Source organism: Macrobrachium rosenbergii, chromosome 53, assembly GCF_040412425.1.
Source record: "Macrobrachium rosenbergii isolate ZJJX-2024 chromosome 53, ASM4041242v1, whole genome shotgun sequence".
NCBI lineage: Eukaryota > Metazoa > Arthropoda > Malacostraca > Decapoda > Palaemonidae > Macrobrachium > Macrobrachium rosenbergii.
The window spans coordinates 31,038,421-31,062,823 of record NC_089793.1 but is presented as its reverse complement, the minus strand read 5'-3'; the positions used below and the strand labels follow the sequence as shown (position 1 = coordinate 31,062,823).

The window sequence follows — 24,403 nt, the reverse complement described above, 5'->3', positions numbered from 1 at the left end:
GTAAGGGACAGCACAAACAAATTGCAGTGATGGAAATGGCAATCTGCCCGAGGCAGAGCGTGAGCAATGAGTAAAAGGGAAAGTGAATGGTAAGCGCTTCAGTAACATAGTCAGTGGCAGTGCCTCAGATTAATGGCACTGTGGAAGGGGAAAACCTTTGGCTTGCACTCGTGGGCGGCTAGTTCTAAGAACTAGTGGCTGCTCTCTGACATGAGGAAAGGAAGTCTGCTTCCTGACATGAGGAAAGGAAGGTTTTGGGGTTGCACTCTGTGTGATTTGGTGCTTGCAGTATATGCAAGTCTTGGATAAGGAAAACCCACTCATGCATGACAGCTAATAACTGTTCTTAAATGGTTGCTTGTTCTTTCTTCGAAAAGCACGAGAGCTCACTCCGCTGGCTAAAGCGCTTAATGGGAAAATAGGTATTGGAGACAAATACTATGAACACAGGCACGTACACAAGTTCACGCACTATGTGTGAATGAGTAAAAAGGGAAGAATTGATTGTGGGTCTAAAAAGATCAAAGTTTGGGCATTAATGGAAAAAGGGTTATTGCCCTTGGCTTTATGAATTAATGAGTTTATTCTCCAGTACTCGCTTGTTGTTATTACTATGCCCTTATTAACTTTCTTTGGTGATTATGTGAGAATATTAGAGTTCTCTCTCTCTCTCTCTCTCTCTCTCTCTCTCTCTCTCTCTCTCTCTCTCTCTCTGAGAGCGTATTTGTATGGGAATGTACTCATTGCTTTATTTAATTTACTCTAATTCATTCTTATGATAATTTACTTGGAAGAATTTAGCTAAGTTACTTTTCAAAATTTACTTTTAGAATTTACATAATACTACAAAATTTTTCATTAGGTTTTACATTAGGTGCAAAAAGAAATGGAATTTTGCTCAGCGAGTGAACGATGAGAAGTGGAACGGGGTGCGCGGGAGACAGTTCTCTTGGCTACTGGTGACATCACGCACTTCATGCACGATACTTGATCAGTAATTTACAATTAAAGGAAAAGAGCAATAAAATTTTCTGACAGAATGATTGGTGCTGATATGCAGGCTCAAATTATTTAGCTTGAAATATCAACAATTACTTTACTTTACTTAAAACATCAAAATAAAAATCTGAACTGGATCTGGCAGTCTTGTAGTTGTGGGAGTTAGACAATGGGATACGCATGCGCTGAATGCTATATCGTACGATATTGGGATAGGATGCCTACATTTTGTCCTTCCTAGTGGGCATCTCTCCCAGCCACCATGAAACTTGACTTCCTAGTGAATGGGATGGAGAGACGAATATCTTTAGAGACATCAGCACCTCCCACACAGCCAGCAAGTCTTAGATTTAAGACTGAGGTTACCAGTTAGTGGAAATCTACAGTAGCAACACTGTGACTGTCTGTAAAAGTAATTGAGCTCAGCCAATCAACTAATGAGCATTGTAATCACCAACGAAAATGAAACAAGCCTTGGAGCCAGCTTCCTGAATTGCTGCCATTTTGGTAAGCAAGCAGCCATAAACAGTCATGCACATGTGGGTTCCAATAGCTAGCAAAAACAGACTTTAACCACTAGTGTTACTCAACATCCACACTCGTAGTGGCCTATGAGATGTGGAGAAACCTCCTCTAATATAAAGAGCCACTCCACAGACCCTTGGAATAGCATTACACTTAAGTAAAATGGGGTTCTAAGACCCTGAAATCAGCAATTATGAAATTTGTTGAAAATCAGACACAAGAGTTTTGGAACAAAAGAGGATATCAAAATTATTAGCAGCAACATCCAAGTCGTTTTTATTCCTATATAATCCAGGGAAATTATTGTAAAATTCGAAGTTCAGCATCACCAGAAAAAAGCAATAACAGGTAAAACTAGCTTAAAGAAATATTTGCAAACTTAGCAAAAGCAATAATAGGAACGATATAAAATGTAAAATCAGTATTGAAAAGTGCATGCCCATAAAAAGTCAGAATTATTGCTGGAGTGAAACTGGTCATCTGGGAGAGGCTGCACACTCAGCAAGGACAGATATGTCTCCAGATTTGCCAGCCACCAAAGGAAAGGGGTAAAGCTGAAGAAAAAGAAAGTGATAAGGTAAAACATCCTGTTGCTAAATCACCTGGCATCTTTGGCCCTTCTGCTAAGCCTGCCCTGCACACCTTTTGAAAAACAAGAGGAAGAAGGAAATGACAGAAAAGTGTGCTTGAGCATCCCCCTAAACAAGGAAACTCCAGTCCAAGACAGTGGAAGATCCTGATACAAAGGCTATGTTGCCATCTAAGATTGAATAACAGTGATTTATTTCGGAGTGTCTTTCTTCTAGAATAGGTGCCTAATAGGCTAGTGAGTTTCTTCTACGCAACAGGAGATGACTATTCGAAAAGGGTAAGAAGTGTAGATTGCTGAGTGTTGTCAAGTGTATGTCAACAGTAAAAGATGTGTTAAGAATATGCTAGACTATTCTGAGTTGGTTTAGGCAAAGAAAAGTCAGTGACCAGAGAGAGACCTAACAACAGACTGTGCTCGCCAAACTTAGAAGGGACTGAATCTCTTTAGTGATTGTATCACATACTGCTTTGCACCAACGATCGGTTACAGCGATGAAGTCAAAGAAGTATATATATGGGCATAACAGGGACAAAGTAATTGACACAGAGAGAGAGAGAGAGAACAAAGAAATTTAGGGTAGCTGTGTATGCTACTTTATTTTCTCATCTTTTTTTGTATCTCCATCATTTCTGTGTGTACTCAGTACAGCAAGTTTGCTTACTTCTAAAGGAACAAGATCTTTAATACTGTTGTCTTTTCCCACAAAACTAAGGCACTATAAGTCATTTTCACCATGTTTCCATTTTATGTATGGTTACTAGTTAAGCATCATTTATAGAACCGCTTTTTTTTCTTGCTCTTGACAGAGTTAGGAGTGATTAGACTCAAGAATTTGCTGCTGCTTGGTAAGAATGACACGAAATTTGGTGAGTATAATGTGTATGGTGGTTTGTGTAGTATTTATTCTCATTATTTGTTCACATCATGTCATGTGTCCCACAAGGAACTATTTTCTGTTCTGTTCTCTTTATTAAGATGATTAGTGATATTGACAACAACCAGCAAAACCCATTTATATCTTTATTTGCTGACGATCCCCGTGTCTTGGCTCACCAGACTCGTGTGAAAACCACAAAGTCTCAAAATGAAGTATTTAGTATAGTCTGTCCTGAGATGCAAACAAACGCGGCAGCGATTATCAGGGGCTGCTTTGAACATGTACACGTTGGTAAGAAATGAAGAAACGTCTGTTATTATCTGGATCCAGAGAGATATACCATTACGATGAAGCACCAATTGAAAGATTTCGGTGTCATCATTTCTGGCAACTTTACAAGATCTACCCGTATCGATAAAACCATAGCAAACCTCTTTAAGCACTCAAAAAAATATTCAGAACACTTTCAAAAACTAATATCAGCACGATTTGCATGCTAGGAGTGCCACTGATTATACCTATTACAGATTATTGCTCGCTAGTATTATCCCCATATCAATCTAGCTGTGTTCATGTGGATAGGACAGAGGGCGCACCAGGTTAATAATTTTTATGGCCTTCCCTGCTCTGCTAGACTGAAGGCAATGGAACTTAAAGTGGCATCCAGCATAGGCAGGAACACTTTAAAAGTCCATACGTCTAAAAAAAATCAATTTGGGCTCAGTTCCAAATCTTCCAAGATGCTCATTAAAGCCAGAAACTTGTACCCTTCAACTCCAGCTGCTTTGCATCATAACCTGCAGAAATTGCTTGGCCGTGATTTGTTTGCATGGCCGTTAGCCTATTTAACTTTGTGTCTACTATAATGATCAACCCATACACACATTTAAGTATAAAAAAATTAGTAAGGCTCCACAATCCAATTCTAACTCGACGTTCAGTTCTGAAGTCACTTCAGTTATTAATGCTGTTAATAACCACACAAGAGAGCGCAATGATGATACATTGATCTTCAGATAGTTTCTACCAGGTGTTACCCAACCTTTTATCTCTCAGTCGCCGCTATAACTTTCTGGAAAAAACTTATGCCCCACTAATGGTTGAAAAAAATTTTAAAAATTATAACTTTATACTCAATATTCTGTTAAGTAATGAGTACAAAAATTTAACTAACATGTTTATTGATGTAAAAAGAATAAGTGAATCACTTTAGTTAAGTAAGAACTTTGTGTCTCATTGTCAAAGGAATGTTCTTGAATCTCACGCCCACACCTCACAAAAATTTTCCCAGGCTTCACTGGTTGGGAATCACTGTCTTCTTATATGAATTGTCTTCAGTAAACCTGTTCTGCCCCACAGAAAGCTCTTCTCCTCCTGGTGCCTGCATTGGTCATATACATGTTAGTCTACATGCGGGAAAGCAGAGTGATACTCACTTTACCAAGAACTTTCTTTTTGTAAGTTATAAGCTGACTTTTTTATCATATTTAGTGATGATAGAGATAGGTTCTTAGAAGCCCTTTTGTAATTTGTATTGGTAAAGACTGTCTTCCAGAAAATATTTTCTTTAGTTTGATACAGTCGGCCATTATTTGCAAGTCTGAGTAGCAAAAGTAAGAAATTGAAACTTAAAACATTAGACATTTCGCTCTGTTCAAAATGATTTCTTCTGAACCATGCATAAATCAGAATTAAGTTTTGGGCAGAACATGGAGTTTCATTTCAAATAAATGGAGTTATCTTGAAGAGCATATAGCTTATTTTGACCTTGAAACTATGATCACTGTAAACATACTAGAGGCCATTTTTCCAGCATGAATGAAGAAGAAAGCAATAACAGAATTTTAATTTTACCACAGAGATAATGGTACTTGGAATGGCTCGTTGCTTTCCTTTGATTGGCTTCCAGGAGGATTTCTGAACTGGAATGCAACAGAGACTTCCACTTCAACACTGAATGCACCTGAGAGTCATTTGGTCCCACTGAGAGGTATTGGTGATTCTTTTCTTCCCTTCGAGGAAGTGTATGAAAACGGCACTGAAGAGGCAGCCGATGGTAATCCACCTCTGAAGAAGATACTCTTTTGGAACGATGTGAGTGGACTCATTCAGTTTTCTAAGAAACATTTTATTTACCATTAAAGTTTCCAACGACCTGACAAACTCAGTATGTAACATTCTTTTTTTTTTGAAACGGTGCCTCATTAAGTACACATCTCCGATATGATTTGCATAGAAATATTCTTCTTTCCATGCTTAATTTGCTTTTGAATCCATACTTCAGCTTCACACTTATTTTTGTCTCACTTTGAAAGACTTAAAGTCTTACAGTGGTGTCTTCTCTCGCTCTTTGGCCACTATCGTTTAGACCACTATCGTTTAGACCACTGTTTCCTAACCTTTGCTGACCCCAGCATCCCCTGTAGTAAGGCCTCACAGTCTAGCATCCACTGTAATAAAGTTCCACAATTCAGCACCCCTAGTAAGGCTTTACAGTCCAGCACCCTCTGTAGTAAGACTTCACAGTTCAGCACCCCTTGTAATAAGTCTTCACAATCCAGCACCCCTAGTAGTAAGGCTCCACAGTCCAGCACCCATTGTAGTAAGGCTCCACAGTCCAGCACCCATTGTAGTAAGGCTCCACAGTCCAGCACCCATTGTAGTAAGGCTCCACAGTCCAGCACCCCATGCAGTAAGGCTCCACGGTCCAGCACCCCTTGTAGTAGGGCTCCACAATCCAGCACCCCTTGTAGTAAGGCTCCACATTCCAGCACCACCTGTAGTAAGGCTCCACAGTCCAGCAACCTCCTGTAGTAAGGTTCCACAGTCCAGCACTCCTTGTAGTAAGGCTTCACAGTCCAGCACCGTTTGCGGTAAGGCTCCACAGTCCAGCACCCCTTGTAGTAAGGTTTCACAGTCCAGCACCCCCTTGTATTCAGGCTTCACAGTCCAGCACCCCCTTGTAGTAATTCTCCACTGTCCAGCGCCCCTTGTATAAAGGCTCCACAGTCCAGCAACCCTCGTAGTAAGGCTCCACAGTCCAGCACCCTTTGTACTAAGGATCCATAGTCCAGCAACCAAGGTTTCACATTCCACCACCCCCTGTAGTCAGGCTTCACAGTCCAGCACCCCTTGTAGTAAGCCTCCACAGTCCAGTACTCCTTTTAGCAAGGCTTCACAGTCCAGCACCCCTTGTAGTAAGGCTTCACAGTCCATGATCCCTTGTATTAAAGCTCCACAGTCCAGAACTCCCTGTAGCAAGGCTTCACAGTCCAGAACCCTCTACTTCTGGTTACTGAGGTTATATTTGCTACAATAATAAAAGGATAAAGCAAACTGACGTGCAGTATGGTTTATTTATTTGCTCAGTCTTCAAAAATGACACTTAAGATGTTAATACTTATCAAAATCAGTAATAATAATAATAATAATAATAATAATAATAATAATAATAATAATAATAATAATAATAATAATAATATTATTATTATTATTATTATTATTATTATTATTATTATTATTATTATTATTATTATTATTATTTAATTGTGAGGCTGTTTACATTTTTCATTTGTACTGCATTTCCAGCACCCCCCAAATTGATTTCAAGAACCCCTGGGGGTGCTTGCTGCCCAGGTTAAGATACACTTCTAGACTCTCGTGGGTAGGTATCAGTGTTTTATTCTCTCACACAAAAACAGTTCTTCGGTGACAAATCCCAGGGTTTCGGTTTCGGTCGAGATCCTTTCGTCAAGTCCAATTGTCGAATCAGCACTTGCTTCACGACGGCGAACCGCACTATGTTTTCCCCAGAGGAGGTTGATGCAGTTGTCTGGCACGTCAGGTCGCGTGATCAGTCCTTTCCTCCCAGGAGGTAGGAGTTTAGTCATTTCCATTTCAGTCATTAACAGAGTTTAATGAAAAGCGCTTCCAGTTCATGTTATCATTATCGGTAACGTGATAGAAACAGTAGATTAATTTCAGTTTTCCATCAGTCAGTGATAGAAATGTATGAAAAGCACTTCAGTTTATTTGATAATTTTCATTTGATTCATTTTTAGGAGCGAATAAAAAATCTTTCTTTTAATGTCACTTTGAGTCCATGGTAATCCCCAACAAATATCCGTCATTATCAACAATACTGCATTTGGAGAACACTTTCGTTTCAAGTTACCACTTTCATTCATTAGCGGTAATATATGACCAACACTTGTTTCTTGTTGCTATCTGTTATTTGCCGTAGAATTTAAGGCAGTTTTATAACCTAAGTACAAGATACTCTTTCGGAGTGAAATATTGCTCATAATCGGGCGTGGTCCTTGATGAAGTTTAAAAAAAAAATAATCTTGTAGCCATAAATAGGATAATAGGATTGTAGTTTTGATATCCTTTATTCTGAATAAAAGCTCATGTATGAGAAGCACCGATAAAAACTTTTTTTTAAATAACACGTTTTTGTTTTTGTGCACAGGTCACCTCATACCAGATACATATACTGGCTTCTAGAATCGCCGATGCATGTGTATGCTAATCTCAAAAACTTAGCAAACGTCTTCAACTGGACCTTCACTTACAGGCTAGACTCCGATGTTCCTTATCCGTAAGTTAAATGCTTTTTTTTTTTTTTTTTTGAAGTTGAACGTTGGCTAAACGTCTCTCTCGAGTTAGGATACATGTTTGGTGCTCTCTCTCTCCTCTCTCTCTCTCTCTCTCTCTCTCTCTCTCTCTCTCTCTCTCTCTCTCTCTCTCAGTTAGACGCAATTTTGTCCAGTTTTCAGAATAGCGTCGTATCCCAAATGTGCTGTCAGTGAGAGAACAATTTCCCCAAAACAAGGTTTTCTCAGTGAGCGATGGACTTCAAGTGTTCACCACTCAGTATCCTTTAGTAATTCCAACTAAATATGCATCAAATAACATCAGTATTCACACTTTGAAGGTGCAGTGTCAGCGTCATTCGGTTCCCTTTTTGGGGAGAATTCTAAGTGACTGACGAATGTAAACATTGGTGAGATTTACAAGCTATATTTACGAAATGATTTTGACGACTTGAGGCAAATCGGTGCGTCCTCCTTTCTCCCTTCCTTTTGACACTCCGAACTGTGTTTTATTCTCATCAGGCTATCGGCGTCAGTTGCTTATACATGACCAGAACTTCCCATTGTACATTTATCGCCCTTTCGGTTTTTCTAATACCACAAATACTCACCTCAAAAGCTTCACCTCATTTCATCCATGTGCAGTCATCATCCATACTTCACTTCCACAAAGGTCAGTTGGCTCAACAATACCTATACGTATATTCCACCCTTGTCTTTCATAGACATTCTTTTCTCCTCTAACTCTTCTGCATACATCCTGATGCCTTTTAGTCCAGGCAAATTAGCATTTTTAGGGGGAAAATTGATAAGTTTTTGATATTTGGCAGAAATACTCCCCAAGGATCACAAAACAAATATCTAAAGAGTTCCCCTTCAAAGGGTAGCTTTCCGCATATTTACCGATTTTTCTCCAAGACGGTGCGCCGTAAGGATAAAAGGTATAGGGTAAATAAAAATAAAGAATTAAATTCTGCAGAAGTTCATCTCTATGTCTTTTTGCTTTAAATATTATAGTTTCGACGCAAATGAGCCCGAAAGTAGAGGACGCATTTTCGCCGAAATGTAAAATTATGCATTTCGCCCTGACATCCCGTTCATTTACTCTTAAACCACTCATTGCTTGTAAAAACACTATATAGATGCCATTGTAGAATGAAGATACCTCTTTCATTTGGTGTTTTTGTTTTCCTCTAAATATTAAATTAATGACGCAAAAGAAACAAAGAAACAAGAAATTGTAAATTCCTAGAAATGCTTATCTGTTTATTTCACATCATAAGATTTACAAGGAAAAAACTTGTAAAAAAAAATTATACTCTGCACATTTTTCGTTCTCAATATGTGATTATCATGTATATTTTTTCAGAGATGAATGGAATGATTTTCAGAAGCGAATGAGTAAAAAATTTACCTTGTCGTCAAGAGATGAAATGTTTTTGCTGCCATAAGACACTAAGTGAAGGTGAAATTGTGAAAGTGCAACAAGGCATCCATAATTTGAGTCGTGTTAGTGAAATCCGAAAACACGGTAATGAAGAAATGCTACAGAATGTTGGCACTATTGAAGTGCACAAGATATGTAGGCATGAATATATAAAATAGAAGAATATAGCCAGAGTTGTAAGAAAGAATAGTGAAAAGTCACCAGAAAAACAGCTGTCCTTGAGATCAGAGAAAAATTGAATTTCAAAAGTAACTGCTTGTTCATTGGTGATGTATGTGATATTGCTTCAGAAAGAAAAGGAATGTGGCACAAACGCAAAACAATTTGAAGTTTCTGAGTTCTGCATTTAAAAATTGCTCCCTGAGAAAAATGTTCCAAAATTAACGTTAGTTATTTTAAGGAAAAGGGGATATCATCATCACAAAATCTGACAAAGACGGGAAAATAGTTCATCTTTAGACAAGGAGACATACATCAATAAAGTTCAAGAACTTTCCCAAACCTGACGCGGAGACCTGATGATTTAACGAAAGATCCCACAACAAATATTGCTGCTCAATTTAACAAAATCAGTCAGAACCATCAGGGGTAAAAAGGACACAGAGCTACTGGACACATTTAAGGTAATCAACCTCTCCTCTTTTTTACGGCCTCCCGAAAACACATAAAGATGGGGATTCCTTTACTGGCCCATAATATCTAGCATACAGGGAGCTCTTTTCATGTGATATGAAATTATCAAAATGGCTAGTTCGCAGACCTGTTATCACCCTTTTCTAGGAACCTTCTCATCCTCCCACTTCAAACATGCAGAGGAATTTATACAAAAATTTAATAGTTTAAACATCCCCTCAAAACAACTCAGCATAGACGTCAGTCATTATTTACTAAAGTCCCGATTGCCGACATTTTTGTCTTTCTTAGAGAGGAAGTTACACAACCATATGAAGACCATTTTCCTCTTGGCATAGATAAAACTTTAAAACTTATCAACAAATCTGTGTAACTAACGTGTTTTTCTTTCAGTGGTAATTTTTAAAATGAAAATTTGGCTGTAGCATGGGAACTCCTCATCACCCCTTCTAGCAAACTTGTACATGGAATATTTCCAAACAGAACTTTTGTCGTCTATCAAACTCCATAATATGATCTGGCTCAGATACGTAGATGATATCTTTACTTTCTGGGACAATAGCTGGGGAGACTTTAATGAATTTTTAATAGGCTAAATTCAAGTTCAACTCCATAAAATTTAAAACGGAATGGGAAAAGGATGGAAAACTGCCGTTCCCCTAGATGTACTGATCATAAGAGAACAGAACAGATATGCATTTACAGTATATAGAAAACCCACCTTCGCTGTTTCTATATTCATTTCTTAAGCTACCATGACGTCTCCGTAAAGATCGTGGTAGGTGCAACTTATTCCTCAGAGGACTTAGGATATGTTCAAATGGGTACCTAGATAAAGAATTCAACACGATCCGCCAACACCTAACGCAACTGCTCTATCCACCACACATTATCGAGAGGGCTATTAACAAAGCGAGTAAAATATGCTATAGAGGTCCCACTCACAACAGACAAATAGATTTCAACAACAAAATAAAGCCTGACATACTGAAAACATCCAAAAAGCCACCGAACAACTCAGGTCTAACAATCCCTTCATTTTCCATTATCCCAAATCCATCGGGAGTTCGCTCATTAACGTATACTTAAATAACAAAGGGGAAGAAGCCGGAGTTTACAAGATACCGTCTTGTGAATTTGTAATGACATTTACGTTGGGGAGACAGGTAGATCGCTCTCATTTAAGAATAACAGAGCACAAAAGATCAGTACGTTACGCTTTTCGAAGAGTTTGGGGATTTTCCTACATATCAGAAATACAGGACATGTCATAAACTGGAGTGGGGCGGAGCTGGTTTTCAAAAGTAGCTGTCCGTAAAAAAGAAAGATGCTGGCATCTGCTATCATCAATCAAACCAACAATATGAACTTGTCAGGAGGACATTGGAAATCGGACGACATTGACGCTTTAATCCTCAGACCGCCTCCCCGAAGAAGATGTCCCAGGAAACGCGACCTCCAGAATTTGTGGCCAAACGGGAGTTAATGAGGCCAAAACCACTAGGGAATTGGTTATTCTCCTCCTTCTTAGGAAACGGTCACCTTTTGCATACCATCAGAGACTTAATGCCACACCTATATATGCTTTGTATATATGAACCTTGTAACATTTCATCTGTCCATATTCTACCAGTGAACAGGGGCACAGAAGCAAGTGCCCGAAATATATGGTTGCAACGTTTAAATAGTGTTTTATGGGCCTTCTTTTATTCATATATATATATATATATATATATATATATATATATATATATATATATATATATATATATATATATATATGCATCCCTAAATGCATCCGTCAGTGCTAAAACTTTCCAAATATGCGGAAAGCTACCCATCCAAGGGGAGTTTTTACCTTCCAAAGTTTACTCCCTTACAGAGGGAACTCTCATTCTTTGTTTATGACCGTTTTGGACTTCCCACAAATATAAAAATCTTAATATTATTTCTTCGTCTTCCTGGTTCCCATTTACCCTCATAATTTGCCTCACTATTCCTTTTCTGCTTTAACGCATGAACATTTTAATTAGCCTCTCAGTTTTTAAACATAAATATCCCCATATCACCACTGTATCATCTGTACACATCATTTATTCCACATCATAGATGAGAGTTTTTCAAGATGTAGAAGTCAATGGGTATGTGAATGGTAGTGTGGAATAGATGATGCTGCAGATGATAAAGTGGTGATTGGGGATGTGAGCACAAATTGCAGAGGCTGGTGAAAAATGTTCATATAGTAATACTGTAGAACGTTGCGCAAAATGTGCACAATAAGAGATTATGAAGGGTAAATGGGAACCAGGAAGAAGAACAAAAATATTTCCAGATGGATGATATGGGCTGTGAAGTGTTTGTTTTTGAATGGTGACATAATGAGAAAGAGTTTTCACAGGAAGGGTGGAGCATGGAAGGTAGTAGATGTGTGGAAAGTTTGAGAGAGACTTGGGTGTCTTATTAAGGTTGAAGCGTATTAAGCAATTGGTGAGGCAACTCTCATGGATGTAGTGAAGTGATGATTGTAAATGGAAGAAAAAAATTTGTAAGCTAAATAGAGGAATTGTTTATAATATATGCTAATTTCATAAGAAAAATTGAATTGATAAGAATAATAATGATGTTAATAAAATAAAACTGTAATTACAAAGGGTTGGAAACAAACAAAGGATTGGTCCCTTTTTGAGGATAGTTTGTGGAAAAGTTGACTGTGACACGTTTGTGAAAAGATATACAATCAGGAAGTGCTGGAGGAAGGAGGCTCTCTGACTCCTCTCTCTGGATAAATGGTGTGAAAGACTCTCTTAGAAAACAACTGTCTCTCTCTCACCCAGGAAGCAAGAGATAGATAGCGTGGAAGAGGAGTTGAAGGGTACAGTGTGTCCGGATCTGAAGCACTGACGGTGAGCTTCAACTGTTCAGTGTATGTATATAAAGTAAATAATGTGGAAAAAGTGTTTAGTGCAGGTGGTTCATCTATGATTTGAAAGTTTAGGGAAATGGCTTCATTTTGAAAAAATACGTTCATGCGAATGAAGGTAAATGAGGATAAGACAGCCCTCAGGCTGATTTGAACTTGAATCCAAGATGCTTGAGCTACAAATGCACACTTGTCGTTAACGATGAATGCTCCTTTTTATATTCGATTCAAGCATCTGTCTTGAAAACTTCATATGCCTGTTTAGTTGATGCTGTTTAAATCACTTTTCACCTAAGACAAATGAATGTTATGTGACTAATAATTACATGAAGCCTGCATATTTCAAGTGGTGAAAATTATTCTCTCAAATTACTTGCTTATTGTACACTTGCAGATGATGGATGACTTACAATGCTGCTTTACTTGTTGATTACTTGTTACTTGCAGGTATAACAGGGTGTACCGTTTGCGAACACCCAGGCCTGTACCTACTGGAAGAATTATGCCTCTGGCAAGATTTTAAGTTGGCCGCCTGGTTTGTCTCTAACTGCGCCACCAGATCTGGCAGAGGAACGAGTCAAGAAATCACAGTACTGTACTTTTAAATCTTTTATCGTTAAGCATTTTGAATGATCTGAAATTTTGAAAGAAGGGTTTAAGTGTATTTTCACCTTTTTCTGTTACCATCCCTGAACGTTTTTATCATAGTATCGTTTCGTATTTATAACGATGGGGCTATGTGTCATTTTTCAGTATAAAATCTTGGCTGTGCATATGCGTTCTATTGTATTTTTAAAAATGTGACTGTCTGTGTGCAACACATGTCACACTTCCTGTCCCATTCGGTGTTGTTGATTTTCCTGACCATGAAGAAGGGCCTTCTTGTCTTGATGACTGGGCCAGGCCCTTAATACTATCCATCCGTTACTTTGTTAAAGTGTTTTATTTTTATATAATTGGAAAGATTATTCAGAGTTTTCCATTAGCTTGATTTTCACAATGTGAATATTTAATGTTTGAGTATCAGTGAAATGCATTTTCAGCTGTTTTTCAGGATTTACTGAAAATTCCACTAAACTGTTCCTTTTGTTTCCCAGATGGACAATGCTTTGTAATGATTTTTCCTCCTTTAATGGTATTTTATTGAGAGATATAACGCAAACGGGTTTTCTCTCAAGAATGACTTAAAAGTGATGGAACTGATGGAACACAAACTAAACAGGATGTAAGCGGTGCAGCTGGGCTGAAAGGATGCTGCAAAGAATTCCCAGCCAGTGGCGTAACTAAGGGGGGCAGGGGAGGGTGGTACGCCCTGGACGGCACTGTCCGAGGGGGCAGCACTCTGGCATCTTTTCAGCAGCTCTGGTCTGGCATAATTCTAGATTTTCTGCACATTTCATCTGATCGGAGCACTGAACAGTGATTTATCGACTCTGCTGTTGGATTTTGATGTTGTTATTAGCGAATTCGCTTCTGACAAAGCTCACAGGGTTTCGTTGTAAATGTGCTGTGTTGTTTTTGTTTTAGTTTTATGCAATAAAATAAATAATTGAGATGTGAAGACTTAAAATGTGTTTAATTTTCAGCACTTTAGTACTTTTTAGCACGGAATGAGGCGGCACTTTCAGAGTACGCTACTGTTCCCAGTGCTGCCTAGTGGGGATGTGCGAGGCTCAGTGTTACCATCAGTACCTCCCCACTAAAAGGTGGTTTCTGACTTTGGGGTGAATGATCCAGAAAAGATAAGGAAAACAGTTCAAATATTTATTTCTCGTGCTTCATACATTTAAAAGGCTATAGGAGATTTGGTCTCATAGAGCACCTTTCAGTTTGATCATTTAGAAATTTATGGGTTAATTTAGCATATGCTAATAGAGTCATTTTTGAAACCTAAGGGTCTTTATAGTGGAAAATTTAATATATACATGATTTTGAGACTTCTCTACTACGTCGAGCAAAGTTCAGTAAACAGGCCAGTCATCATGGCTCATTGTAAAGTCAGTTTTATCCTTCAAGAGACTCACAGTGTTTGTGATCATGTGTTTTGTGTTGGAGATGTATTGGATGTCAGAATTCAGATATGAGGATATGTCATGTCAGTCACATATTCTGCGGATGAGGATGCTGATGCAGATGTTAAAGACTATGCGGATGCTTATATCCAAAACTTTTACTTTGCCACAAATATGGATGTGGATACAGGCGCGGATGTTTTTATTCATCAAGAGCAGATGCGATTGCGGATGGTACTGTGGATGTGAATGCATATATCCAAACCATCTCTAATATTTACTTCGCCGCAAATACGGATACAGATGCATACGCTTTATTTATCAAAAGCAGATGCGATTACACATTTTAAAAACTATTCGGATGCTCCGCGGATGCGGGAAGGTGTACATTCAAACAACTCTAATATTTACTTCGCAGCAAATACGGATACGGATACAGATGCAGAACGTTTTTAGCATAAGAGCGGATGCCATTGCGAATGCTCCATGGATGTGGACATCCGATACAACTCTGTCTTATGCATCCCTTAGCATTTATTTTCAATGACGCTGAAAACGCTCGTGGTCTCCGCAGGTTGGTGAACACGCTCAAGAAGTGGATGAAGGTTGATGTTTATGGACTTTGTGGTCAGTACAAGTGCCCCAGGGTGGTAATTGCCACAACATGCCGAACGGGACTACAAATTCTACTTTTCTTTCGAGAATTCCATCTGCAAAGATTATGCCTCCGAGAAAATATACACCGTCTTGAGGTAATTCACTGTAATTCACTTGTTTATTTCATAGCTCACTTCACTTACTGCTTGGACTGGTGACGTCATTCGACAACAACAACAGCCGCCCCACAGCTCTCAGACAGCTACAGGAATTATTATGCATTGCCTGAGTTAATGGAATGGAATAGAAAACTGTAGACCAAAGGCCAAGCGCTGGGACCTGTAAGGTCATTCAGCTCTTAAAGGGAAAAAGAGAGTAAAAAGGTTTCAAAGGTGTAAGAGGAGGAAAACCTGGCAGCTGCACTATGAGACAAACGTTAGAGGTGGAAAGTAAGATGGAGGGAAGAATATGAACGGAGGTACAGTAAAAGAAATGAAATGGGTTGTAGCTAGGAGCAGGAGGGACGCTGCAAAGAACCTTAAGTAATGCCTAAAGTGCACCGCGTGAGGTGCACTGACAGCACAGTCCCCTAACGGGAGCCTGAGTTAATGTATAGTAATTGCTGTTGTGATTAATGCAGAAATTTTTTTCTAAAGTTACATGCTGTATGTGTGGACATTAATAGTAATAGTATTATGTAAATTTAGCTAAGAAGATCAATCTACCATGAGGTGCACTGTAGGCATGACTTAAGGTTCTTTGCAGCTTCCCTTTGGCCCCTAGCTGCAACTCCTTTCATTCCTTTTACTGTATCTCCATTCATATTATCTTTCTTCCCTTTTACTTTCCACCCTCTCGTAACAATTGTTTCATAGTGCAACTGCGAGGTTTCCCTCCTGTTACACCTTTCAAACCTTTTTAACGTCAATTTCCCTTTCGGCACTGAATGACCTCATATGTCCCAGCGTTTGGACTTTGCCCTAAATTCCAAAATCTACTTCCCTCTCTTGGGTCGGCGTCGGTGACCCTGGTAGTTGTGACGCCAGATAACCCTCAATTAATCAATCAATCCCTCTCTTGGGAAGCTGAACTTGTCACGTGTCACACTCGTAGAGGCCTCACGTTTATGATGTTACATTACCTCACCCGTAGCTTGTAAGCAAATGTGTGAACTATTTTTCAGCTTGTGGAATTTCTTTCAGTAATTCGGTATTTCATAATATACGTTGACATAATTATGAAAATCATAATAGCCAGGATGACAAATGAATATTCTAATGATGCATGTGATTGGCATAACATCTTTCTGGACCTACTCCTCGAAGGGCAGAAGGTTAAATGCTAAAATAAATCTATTTTTGGGCAATTGCTAATTAGTGCTCACGTAAGAACAAGTAGCCTAGTAGGGGTGTCACTGCAAGCAGTTGCATTTAGTTCCTATTTCTAAGGTGCAAACATTTATTAATGAAAATATATCCAGTTTGTGTCTGATTGTGGTAATTTGAGGAAAGTAACTCTTTTGTACTGTATGTAATTGGAGTTTTGCACATACTGAATTTCTTCATGAAGAATATCTCCACTCATTTGCGAAAGTTGTCTGTTTTAGTATGTTCTGTAGTACTGGGTACTCAAGCCATAGCAAGATAATTCATGATTTTTAAGTGTTCTGCAAGATTTTTTTTTGAAATACTATCAAACATATGCCTTTGTCAAAAGTGCATTTAATAAGAACGTTCAGATTTATAACTTCTTTGTCTGAGGTTAACAGTATTATTTCTCAAATGACTCCCCAACCCAACAACCCTTGAAAGATATCTCGGTGTAGTACTTTTTATCAGGGATAGACAGTTTTCTTATGAACAGGCTTAATTTTGCATCATTAAAATTATAATTTCTAATAACGGATCTCTTTCTGTTTCACGGTGTTATCTTCTGTAACTTCTTTCAAATGAACACCATATTGTTTGGAAAATGCTTGAATTTCAAGTCAGGAGCCCAGTCTTAGTGCTTTTTGTTCCATATGAATCACATTTATCTTCTGAATACTAATAATAATGATGATACTTTGCTTTCAGGTATAATGTTGTTGTAAGTGGTTTATGGTCTTGAGCAAATTTAACAGCATTTTTACCTAATCTAAAGTCTCACATTAATGCTCTTGACTTCCCAATGAACGAGAGTTTGGCTAATCGTATCTTCTGTATTTAGATAAAGATGATACGGCATACAATGAATATTTCAGGAACAATAAGGTCGGCGATTTTTACTGCAATTTTTCTTGCATTTGATACAGTATTCATATAATATATAATTCTGTGTAAAAAACCTATACAGTCATTTACCCTACTTTTTAACATTCAACTTACAAATATTTTTAGGCAATAGATACATACAAACAGGATCGAGAAATTAAAATTGAGTTCAGAGCTCCCCTTTGCTACCCATAAGTTCAAATTTCAAATTTTGTGTTGTGCACCTGTTCTGTACATACAGTACTATGTATAGGTACAGTGTATCGTGTTATAGGATAAAAAAAGAGTAAAATACTGTATTGATTTTATATTACACTGTACGTTAAATAGGCATGAAGAGGACAGTAACTAACGCAAACAATTCAGCTTACAAATGGCCGTCTGGAATGTAACTCGTTGGGTGGTGCCTAGCTATATTTTTAATCTAATCTTTCAGGCCAGCCCTAGGAGAGCTGTTAAATCAGCTCAGTGAATCTATTAAACTAAAGTATAATTTTTATAGCATTATGCAATTGCATCCTCTAACGGAAAACGGTGGCTTTCAAGAAAAGTACAACGGACACACCACTACAGTTTTAGATTTAAGTGTGGAAACATCTGGATTTTAACCCCTTCGCAGATAACATTCACATCAACATCTCCTTCATGCACCTCAAAGAATAATTTGCAAATCCCAACTTATCTCCAAGAAGGCCCCATCAAATCCTAACTTATCTCCAAAGAAAAAATTAAAAATCTAACTTATCTCCAGCCTTTCTTCACATATTTCTTACCTTGTCGATCTGGGTCTTCCAACTCTCTTCTGATATCCACAGGAACTCCAGCTGACGTCACTACGTACTGTTCTGTAATGGTTTATTGCAAAAGCCCCTTCGTGATTATCTCTTTTACATTATGAAATTTCTGTAATGTCATATGCCTTAAGAACTATCATTTCCTCCATGTGGGGTAGTGCCATCAGTGCAACTCAACAACCCCTGAAGATGTCGGCATTTTAGGGATAGGTCTTTGAAACATCGTTCCTTCGGCCCCTAGCTGCAACCTCTCATTTCTTTTACTGTACCTCCGTTCATATTCTCTTTCTTCCATATGACTCTCCAACCTCTGCTAACAAGTTTGAGTTTCATCGTCAAACAGAGGTTTTCCATATGAATAGGGGTTTACACCTTTCAGACCTTCTTACCGACTGTTAGTTTTATCTTCAACGCAGAATGACCTGATAGGTCCCAGTGCTCTTGACTTTCCAAGGCCAAATTTGGCTATATTTCTTCTCTCTTCCACAGCCATTTTTTTATTACCTCTTCTGCATTTAGAAATTTCCATAATATCCCATGTAAAAACTGGTATCATTTCTCACTTCATGCCATCTAACTCTAAATATTCTTAAAATTTTATTCCCCAATCGACAAAGTTCAAATTTAAGAAACACTTCATTGTCAGTGATTGTACAATTATAGATTGTACTTGACTTACATATCGTAATCTTACTTTGTATGAAATTTCAGTAGTTTGATTTCCAAACTTCATCAAATGACCTCTCCATTCTTTGATTTGCTTTTTCAGTCTTTCTGTAAATTCCCAACTCAAGAGAACATGTACTGGATACCATTGTTAGTAAAAAATTTAAAGATTCATCCTCATAAGATCGTTTCAAATCTAACACCCCCAACTTTTGAGATCTTGATGACAACATGATATAAAATATTAACGGATATGGTAACGAGCTGACACCATTGAAAGAACATAGTGCAAGATCTTTCGCCTTTAAGCCATTATCCTGTATGAAAATGCCTTAAAGTGAAGGTTATTTAGATCTTTCACTTCCTGCTGTTCCAATTTCGTTGTGACCATATCCTCTATTTTTATGTCTATAACAGTAGCACCTCAACTTGACAGAAACTTTGGGGTCCTAGTTTTTCATAATGACCTGAGTATCAAAGCGTGTTGAGTCAACAAAGATTCCTTCAGATGACCCAGCCTGCACTAGAATATTTTCTGATATGATTTGTGCCAGCAGCAATTCCAATTAGTAGTTCATATGAAATTAAACAGCCCTGTACTTTAAGCTATAACATTCAATTCTAAGATATTGATTTAAAAATTTATGACATTATAATGGAAGCCAACCAAAAAAGTAATGACAGCAATATAGTTTTGACAAAATATAGAAGAAATTCCAGCTAACTTAAAGTCTGTCATGTTTAGAAATCACACATGGTACACATATATATATATATATATATATATATATATATATATATATATATATATATATATATATATATATATATTTATGATTTTCCTGGTTTTCTGGATTTGTAGAACACTTTAACAGGTCAGCAGCTTCGAATTTCATTCAGGTCTTGGCGTGGAGTTAAAATCTGACTTTACAGTCCAGGGAATCATAAAAGAAAAGAAAAAGGGGATATTTCATATGAGCTTAGGGCTCTAAAGCAAAAGGGAATGTTATGACTAAACACACAAAAACTAAAGTAATTGTTTTTACAGTAAAAACATAAAAAAATCTGGAAAAGTAAAAATAAACTATTGAGGCTTGCAAAAGCCTGGGTCTGGTCTTCCTACTGGAGACTTGAATGGTCGCAAGGCACAGTGATATTAAACTTTATCACTTGCACAGTAATTCAGTGCATTATTATAATTAATAACAGGACCAAATTTAAACATGATGGTATCTAATGGAGATATTTATTTAGAAAAAGTTACAATCTTTCGCAGACTTTCTGTCTTCATCGTCTGGTAGCTGTAAAATGACCAAACAAGTGTTCCATCTGCGCCTTGGGGAGAGAATTGAAACCCTTGTTGTTCCAATTTCGTGTGCTGGCTTTCTTAAATCCTTTAATTGACCAACGTCTTTTGTACAATGATAAACCAGCCCTCGGAGGACTTGACCTTAGTAAATGCCTGTAGCTTGTTTTCAGGGCGCCCGCTGATACTGTCCTAATCACTCCCCTTTTGAAGTTAGACCTTCAGCCATATTTTGATGTACATGTTTTTATCTTACCTCAAGGACGGAGTCCAGGTTTTGTTATCATCCAAGCTAAGTTGTGTATATCCCTAGTGTACCTCATTAGTAAACTAGACCCCATGAAGTTGTGGTCAAAGTGTGTTAATATTTATTATTATAATATTATTATTAATATTATTATTATTATTATTATTATTATTCCCTTCCATTATAGCTATGTTCTATAATTGTTTGTTTAACAAAAGGATTGTACACCATAATTTATATACACATACAAATATATTTTATGTATTTCCCTGAAGATGGAACGATTCATAAGATGCTTTACAGGCCGGCAACGGATCTTTCTTTAATTTGGCCGGGAAATCTGACTTTATGTTAAGGGAAAAGGAATACAGCTGGTTCCTTCAGAAAAATGGGGTGATTCAGTGAGCTTAGGGGCTTGCCACCCTGAAGATCTTCCTACTGGAGTCTTGAATGATGGCAAGGCACAGTCCAAGATGAGTTCTGGAACAAAGTCCTCTGCAATAGAGAGTTAACATTACAAATTTGTTCAGTAAAGGAAAATATAACTTGTATGAATGAAAAGTCGAGGCTGGAATGGTGCCAAGGACTCGAGAATGAATGGATGTATATTTACACTGGAACACAGAACATTGGCAATGCACTGGATAAAATGGCACAAGGACAAAGAGTAATACTGGCACTCAACAAACACTTCTAATGGCAAACTGTCAAAGACTGAAAGTAGTCTTCACTTGTACTCTTTCAGCCTTAGGGGAATCTGGTTCCCTGACTGTCTACTGACGAGGACACACACGAATGGCACGGCACACTAATCACTTGATCAGTCCGTTCCAAGGATGACTGTGGCAGAAAACGAGTGTCTACTGGAGTCGCTGTGGACAGCGGGTCAAGGGAGGGGCTCTCAGCACCTTTCAAATTCGCATCGGCGACAATTCTCCACTAATATTCCCGCAAAGATCTCTCCTGTCCTAGCTCCTTCTAAGACCTCTGCCATATATGTTGACCATGTGCAGAGATCTCCCGAATATGGTGACCGTGTGCCAGGATGTGTTATTTGGTGGAAGTGTTTCAGCCATCTCCTATCTCCCCAGGTATCCTGTGGAAAGACAATTCAGCCAGCTCAATCTCCTTTAGAATGGTTGCTTTTAAGCAGCTTAGGTTTGGCTAAGGGTCTGCTCCTGAGAATGGCACTCAGCCTCTTATCTTTGCCATTTCCAACCATATTCCTAATATCTGTTTGAGGTAAAGGAAGGGTAGCTTCAGATCAAAATGTTGATAACTTTTTAGTGTGTTGGTATCTAAGGGTCGGCTGTATGTTTTATAATTGTTTTAACATATAATAATAATAATATATATACATATATATATATATATATATATATATATATATATATATATATATATATATATATATATATATATATATATATATATATATATATATATACAGGGTATATATATATATATATATATATATAAATATATATATATAAAACAAAAGTATATATATATATAAGTTTCATATAACTGTTTAATATTTTGTGTGGCCTCCATTATAGACCATACCTATTCTTGAGGGTTATGATTTCCAGCAAACAGAACTGAGACTCAAACTAAGGCCTGATTCTATATATATATATATATATATATATTTATAGTTTATATATATATATAATATATATCCATGATACAGCATCCCTGTATGGAGGTATATGTAAATATATTTATGTATATATATACTGTATATTATTACTATTTTTATAATAATTATTATTATTATTATTATTGATAACATTTTATTCTTCCCTCCATTTATAAGTTATTTATTTCTGGTGATAATTGTTATTGTTTAAATTCCATATATAATCCCGTTGCTAGGTAACCAATTGGTTCTTAGCCACGTAAATAATATATATAATCATATGGTCTGGTTAAACTATATATATAGTCTATATAGAAAAACTATATATATATATTTTGTGGAGGACCCTAATATGTATATATATATATATATATATATATATATATATATATATATATATATATATATATATACATATGTCTAGAAACAAATGCACTTATGTATAGACGTGTTCTGAAGAATGTTGTAATTTACGAGTCACAGGAAACCACGGAGAATCCGAATTATTCCCTTTTGAAAATTTTAGAAACCATTGTTGGGATATCAGGTCTTGGAAGCAATTTATGACATTGAAACTGACGATAAGACTTATCCTCAGCCTTTTATCAGTCAGTGTTGACGGCGACACTTTCGTCTGCAAGAGTTGCTTAATGAAACCTTGACAAGAGGACATTAACCAGATTCACGGGAAGCACAAGGATTTCGATGTTTGAAAAGAAATTTTTAGAAAATACACCTGTAGCTTAATAGTGGAGCATTTGGCATCAAATAGGGTAAGGTTCTCTTCCCAGGCAGCATTTGATTCCTTCTATTTTAGGAAAGCACAAAGGAAAAGTTTCCAAGCATGAGACGTTTTGTTCACTGTGGAATATAGGGATGCATTCAGAGTGATGACTGTAACCTGACAGCTGCCATTTTAAAGTGTACCGTCAAGTTCAAAAGTTCAAGAAGCAGCCCTCTACGGTGATTTATTCCTCAACGGATTCAAAGTCTGATCAGTTCATGTTATTTACGTGTGTATTCAGAACATAGAAGATAGAAAAGATATTTTGATTAGTAGGGAAAATGAACTGTAATCTGAAAGTTTAATTAAGGGGGTTCATTTCAATAGGTCTTTGTTTTCTGGACGAAGTACTGATTGAAGAAAAACTTGTGACATGAGGAAGTGTAAAAGATACACAAAATACAAGATGGAGGCTTTGCTGAGTGGCCAGCGAAGGAAGCGAGCTGCTGGGAAATCAAGTCACTCTGTCAAATAGAATGTGAAGTCACCTAACATAGGAAACGACAAATTGACGTTTTTTAGTATCCAGAGTGGAACAAGAAAGGAATTTCGATATTTTGTCAAGAGAAACCTTGCAAGGATTTAATTAATTTTTTCTTTGAATGTTTTTCTTTCAGGTGGAAACCTTATCACAGCTTAGCAACAAGAACTGCACAGCCATGGTGTGACATGTGTGCGAAACTTCACGAAGACCAGTCTCCGAAGGTCTACAACGACATATACAAGTGGTACATCACAGATGCAAAGTGTTTGACAGTTCAGTCTCCGGAGATATCGAATTTCGTCAGTGGAGTTCCAATAGGGGACGGCGTCGACCCTAACAGGATAGTTCGACCTTGAAAGGATGCTCGCATCCTCAGTGTTGGGATAAACGAAATGCAAGAAGTTCATCACTCCAATATGTGTAAAAGTACAGAAGAAGAAGAGCAGTTTGGCTAAGTTAAGTATATCTTAGTTTAACCAGACCACTGAGCTGGTTAACAGCTCTCCTAGGGCTGGTCCGAAGGATTAGATTTATTTTTACGTGGCTAAGAACCAACTGGTAGCACTGTATTTTATGGTATAAACGTTTTTATACTGTATTTGCTTCAAAGCTGTCTTACGAGATTTAACTTATGGATGCACAATAAATACTACTTTGAAAAGCTGTGTCACTTCTACCTTTCCATGATTCCCATTGCAATCTAACTCCTTAAAAAGAGAAGGTCCGTTAGATTTCTAAACTTGGATGATGTTACCGGATTAATCTTGCTGAGACTTACCGGCAAGATGAAAAGTACATAGAAAAAAGCCGCACTATCTTCAGGTTACTAACTCCCCAACCCCCTCCATCCCTCATCCCCTCCCTATTCTCTGTTATAGTTGGATGAAAACTTTGGCATTCAGTTTTCATCACTGTGATTCCTTATTACTAAGGTACCATACTTTCAGAAATGACAGGAATAGAAGAGAGGGTCGATACAGCAACTCTTTCCTATTCTTTGTTGGTGTGATGAAAACTTTGGCATTCAGTTT

General features: G+C 37.5%; 2 protein-coding genes across 2 annotated transcripts in view; both read left to right on the top strand.

Moving 5' to 3' along the window:
- Positions 1–15,287, top strand: part of LOC136834393 (uncharacterized) — a 34,293-nt gene extending 19,006 nt beyond the window's left edge. Inside the window, exons 3-9 of the mRNA XM_067096958.1 lie at positions 2,923–2,982; positions 4,353–4,450; positions 4,853–5,087; positions 6,695–6,867; positions 7,465–7,593; positions 13,036–13,163; positions 15,176–15,287. Coding sequence (XP_066953059.1) covers positions 2,968–2,982; positions 4,353–4,450; positions 4,853–5,087; positions 6,695–6,867; positions 7,465–7,593; positions 13,036–13,111 — 726 coding nt within the window. The 5' untranslated portion in view covers positions 2,923–2,967 and the 3' untranslated portion in view covers positions 13,112–13,163; positions 15,176–15,287. The remainder of the gene's footprint in view (positions 1–2,922; positions 2,983–4,352; positions 4,451–4,852; positions 5,088–6,694; positions 6,868–7,464; positions 7,594–13,035; positions 13,164–15,175) is intronic.
- LOC136834392 (alpha-(1,3)-fucosyltransferase C-like) overlaps positions 1–24,026 on the top strand; it is a 128,122-nt gene extending 104,096 nt beyond the window's left edge. Inside the window, exon 10 of the mRNA XM_067096957.1 lies at positions 23,506–24,026. Within this exon, the coding sequence (XP_066953058.1) occupies positions 23,506–23,728 (223 nt within the window). The 3' untranslated portion in view covers positions 23,729–24,026. The remainder of the gene's footprint in view (positions 1–23,505) is intronic.
- The last annotated feature ends 377 nt before the right edge of the window (positions 24,027–24,403 follow it).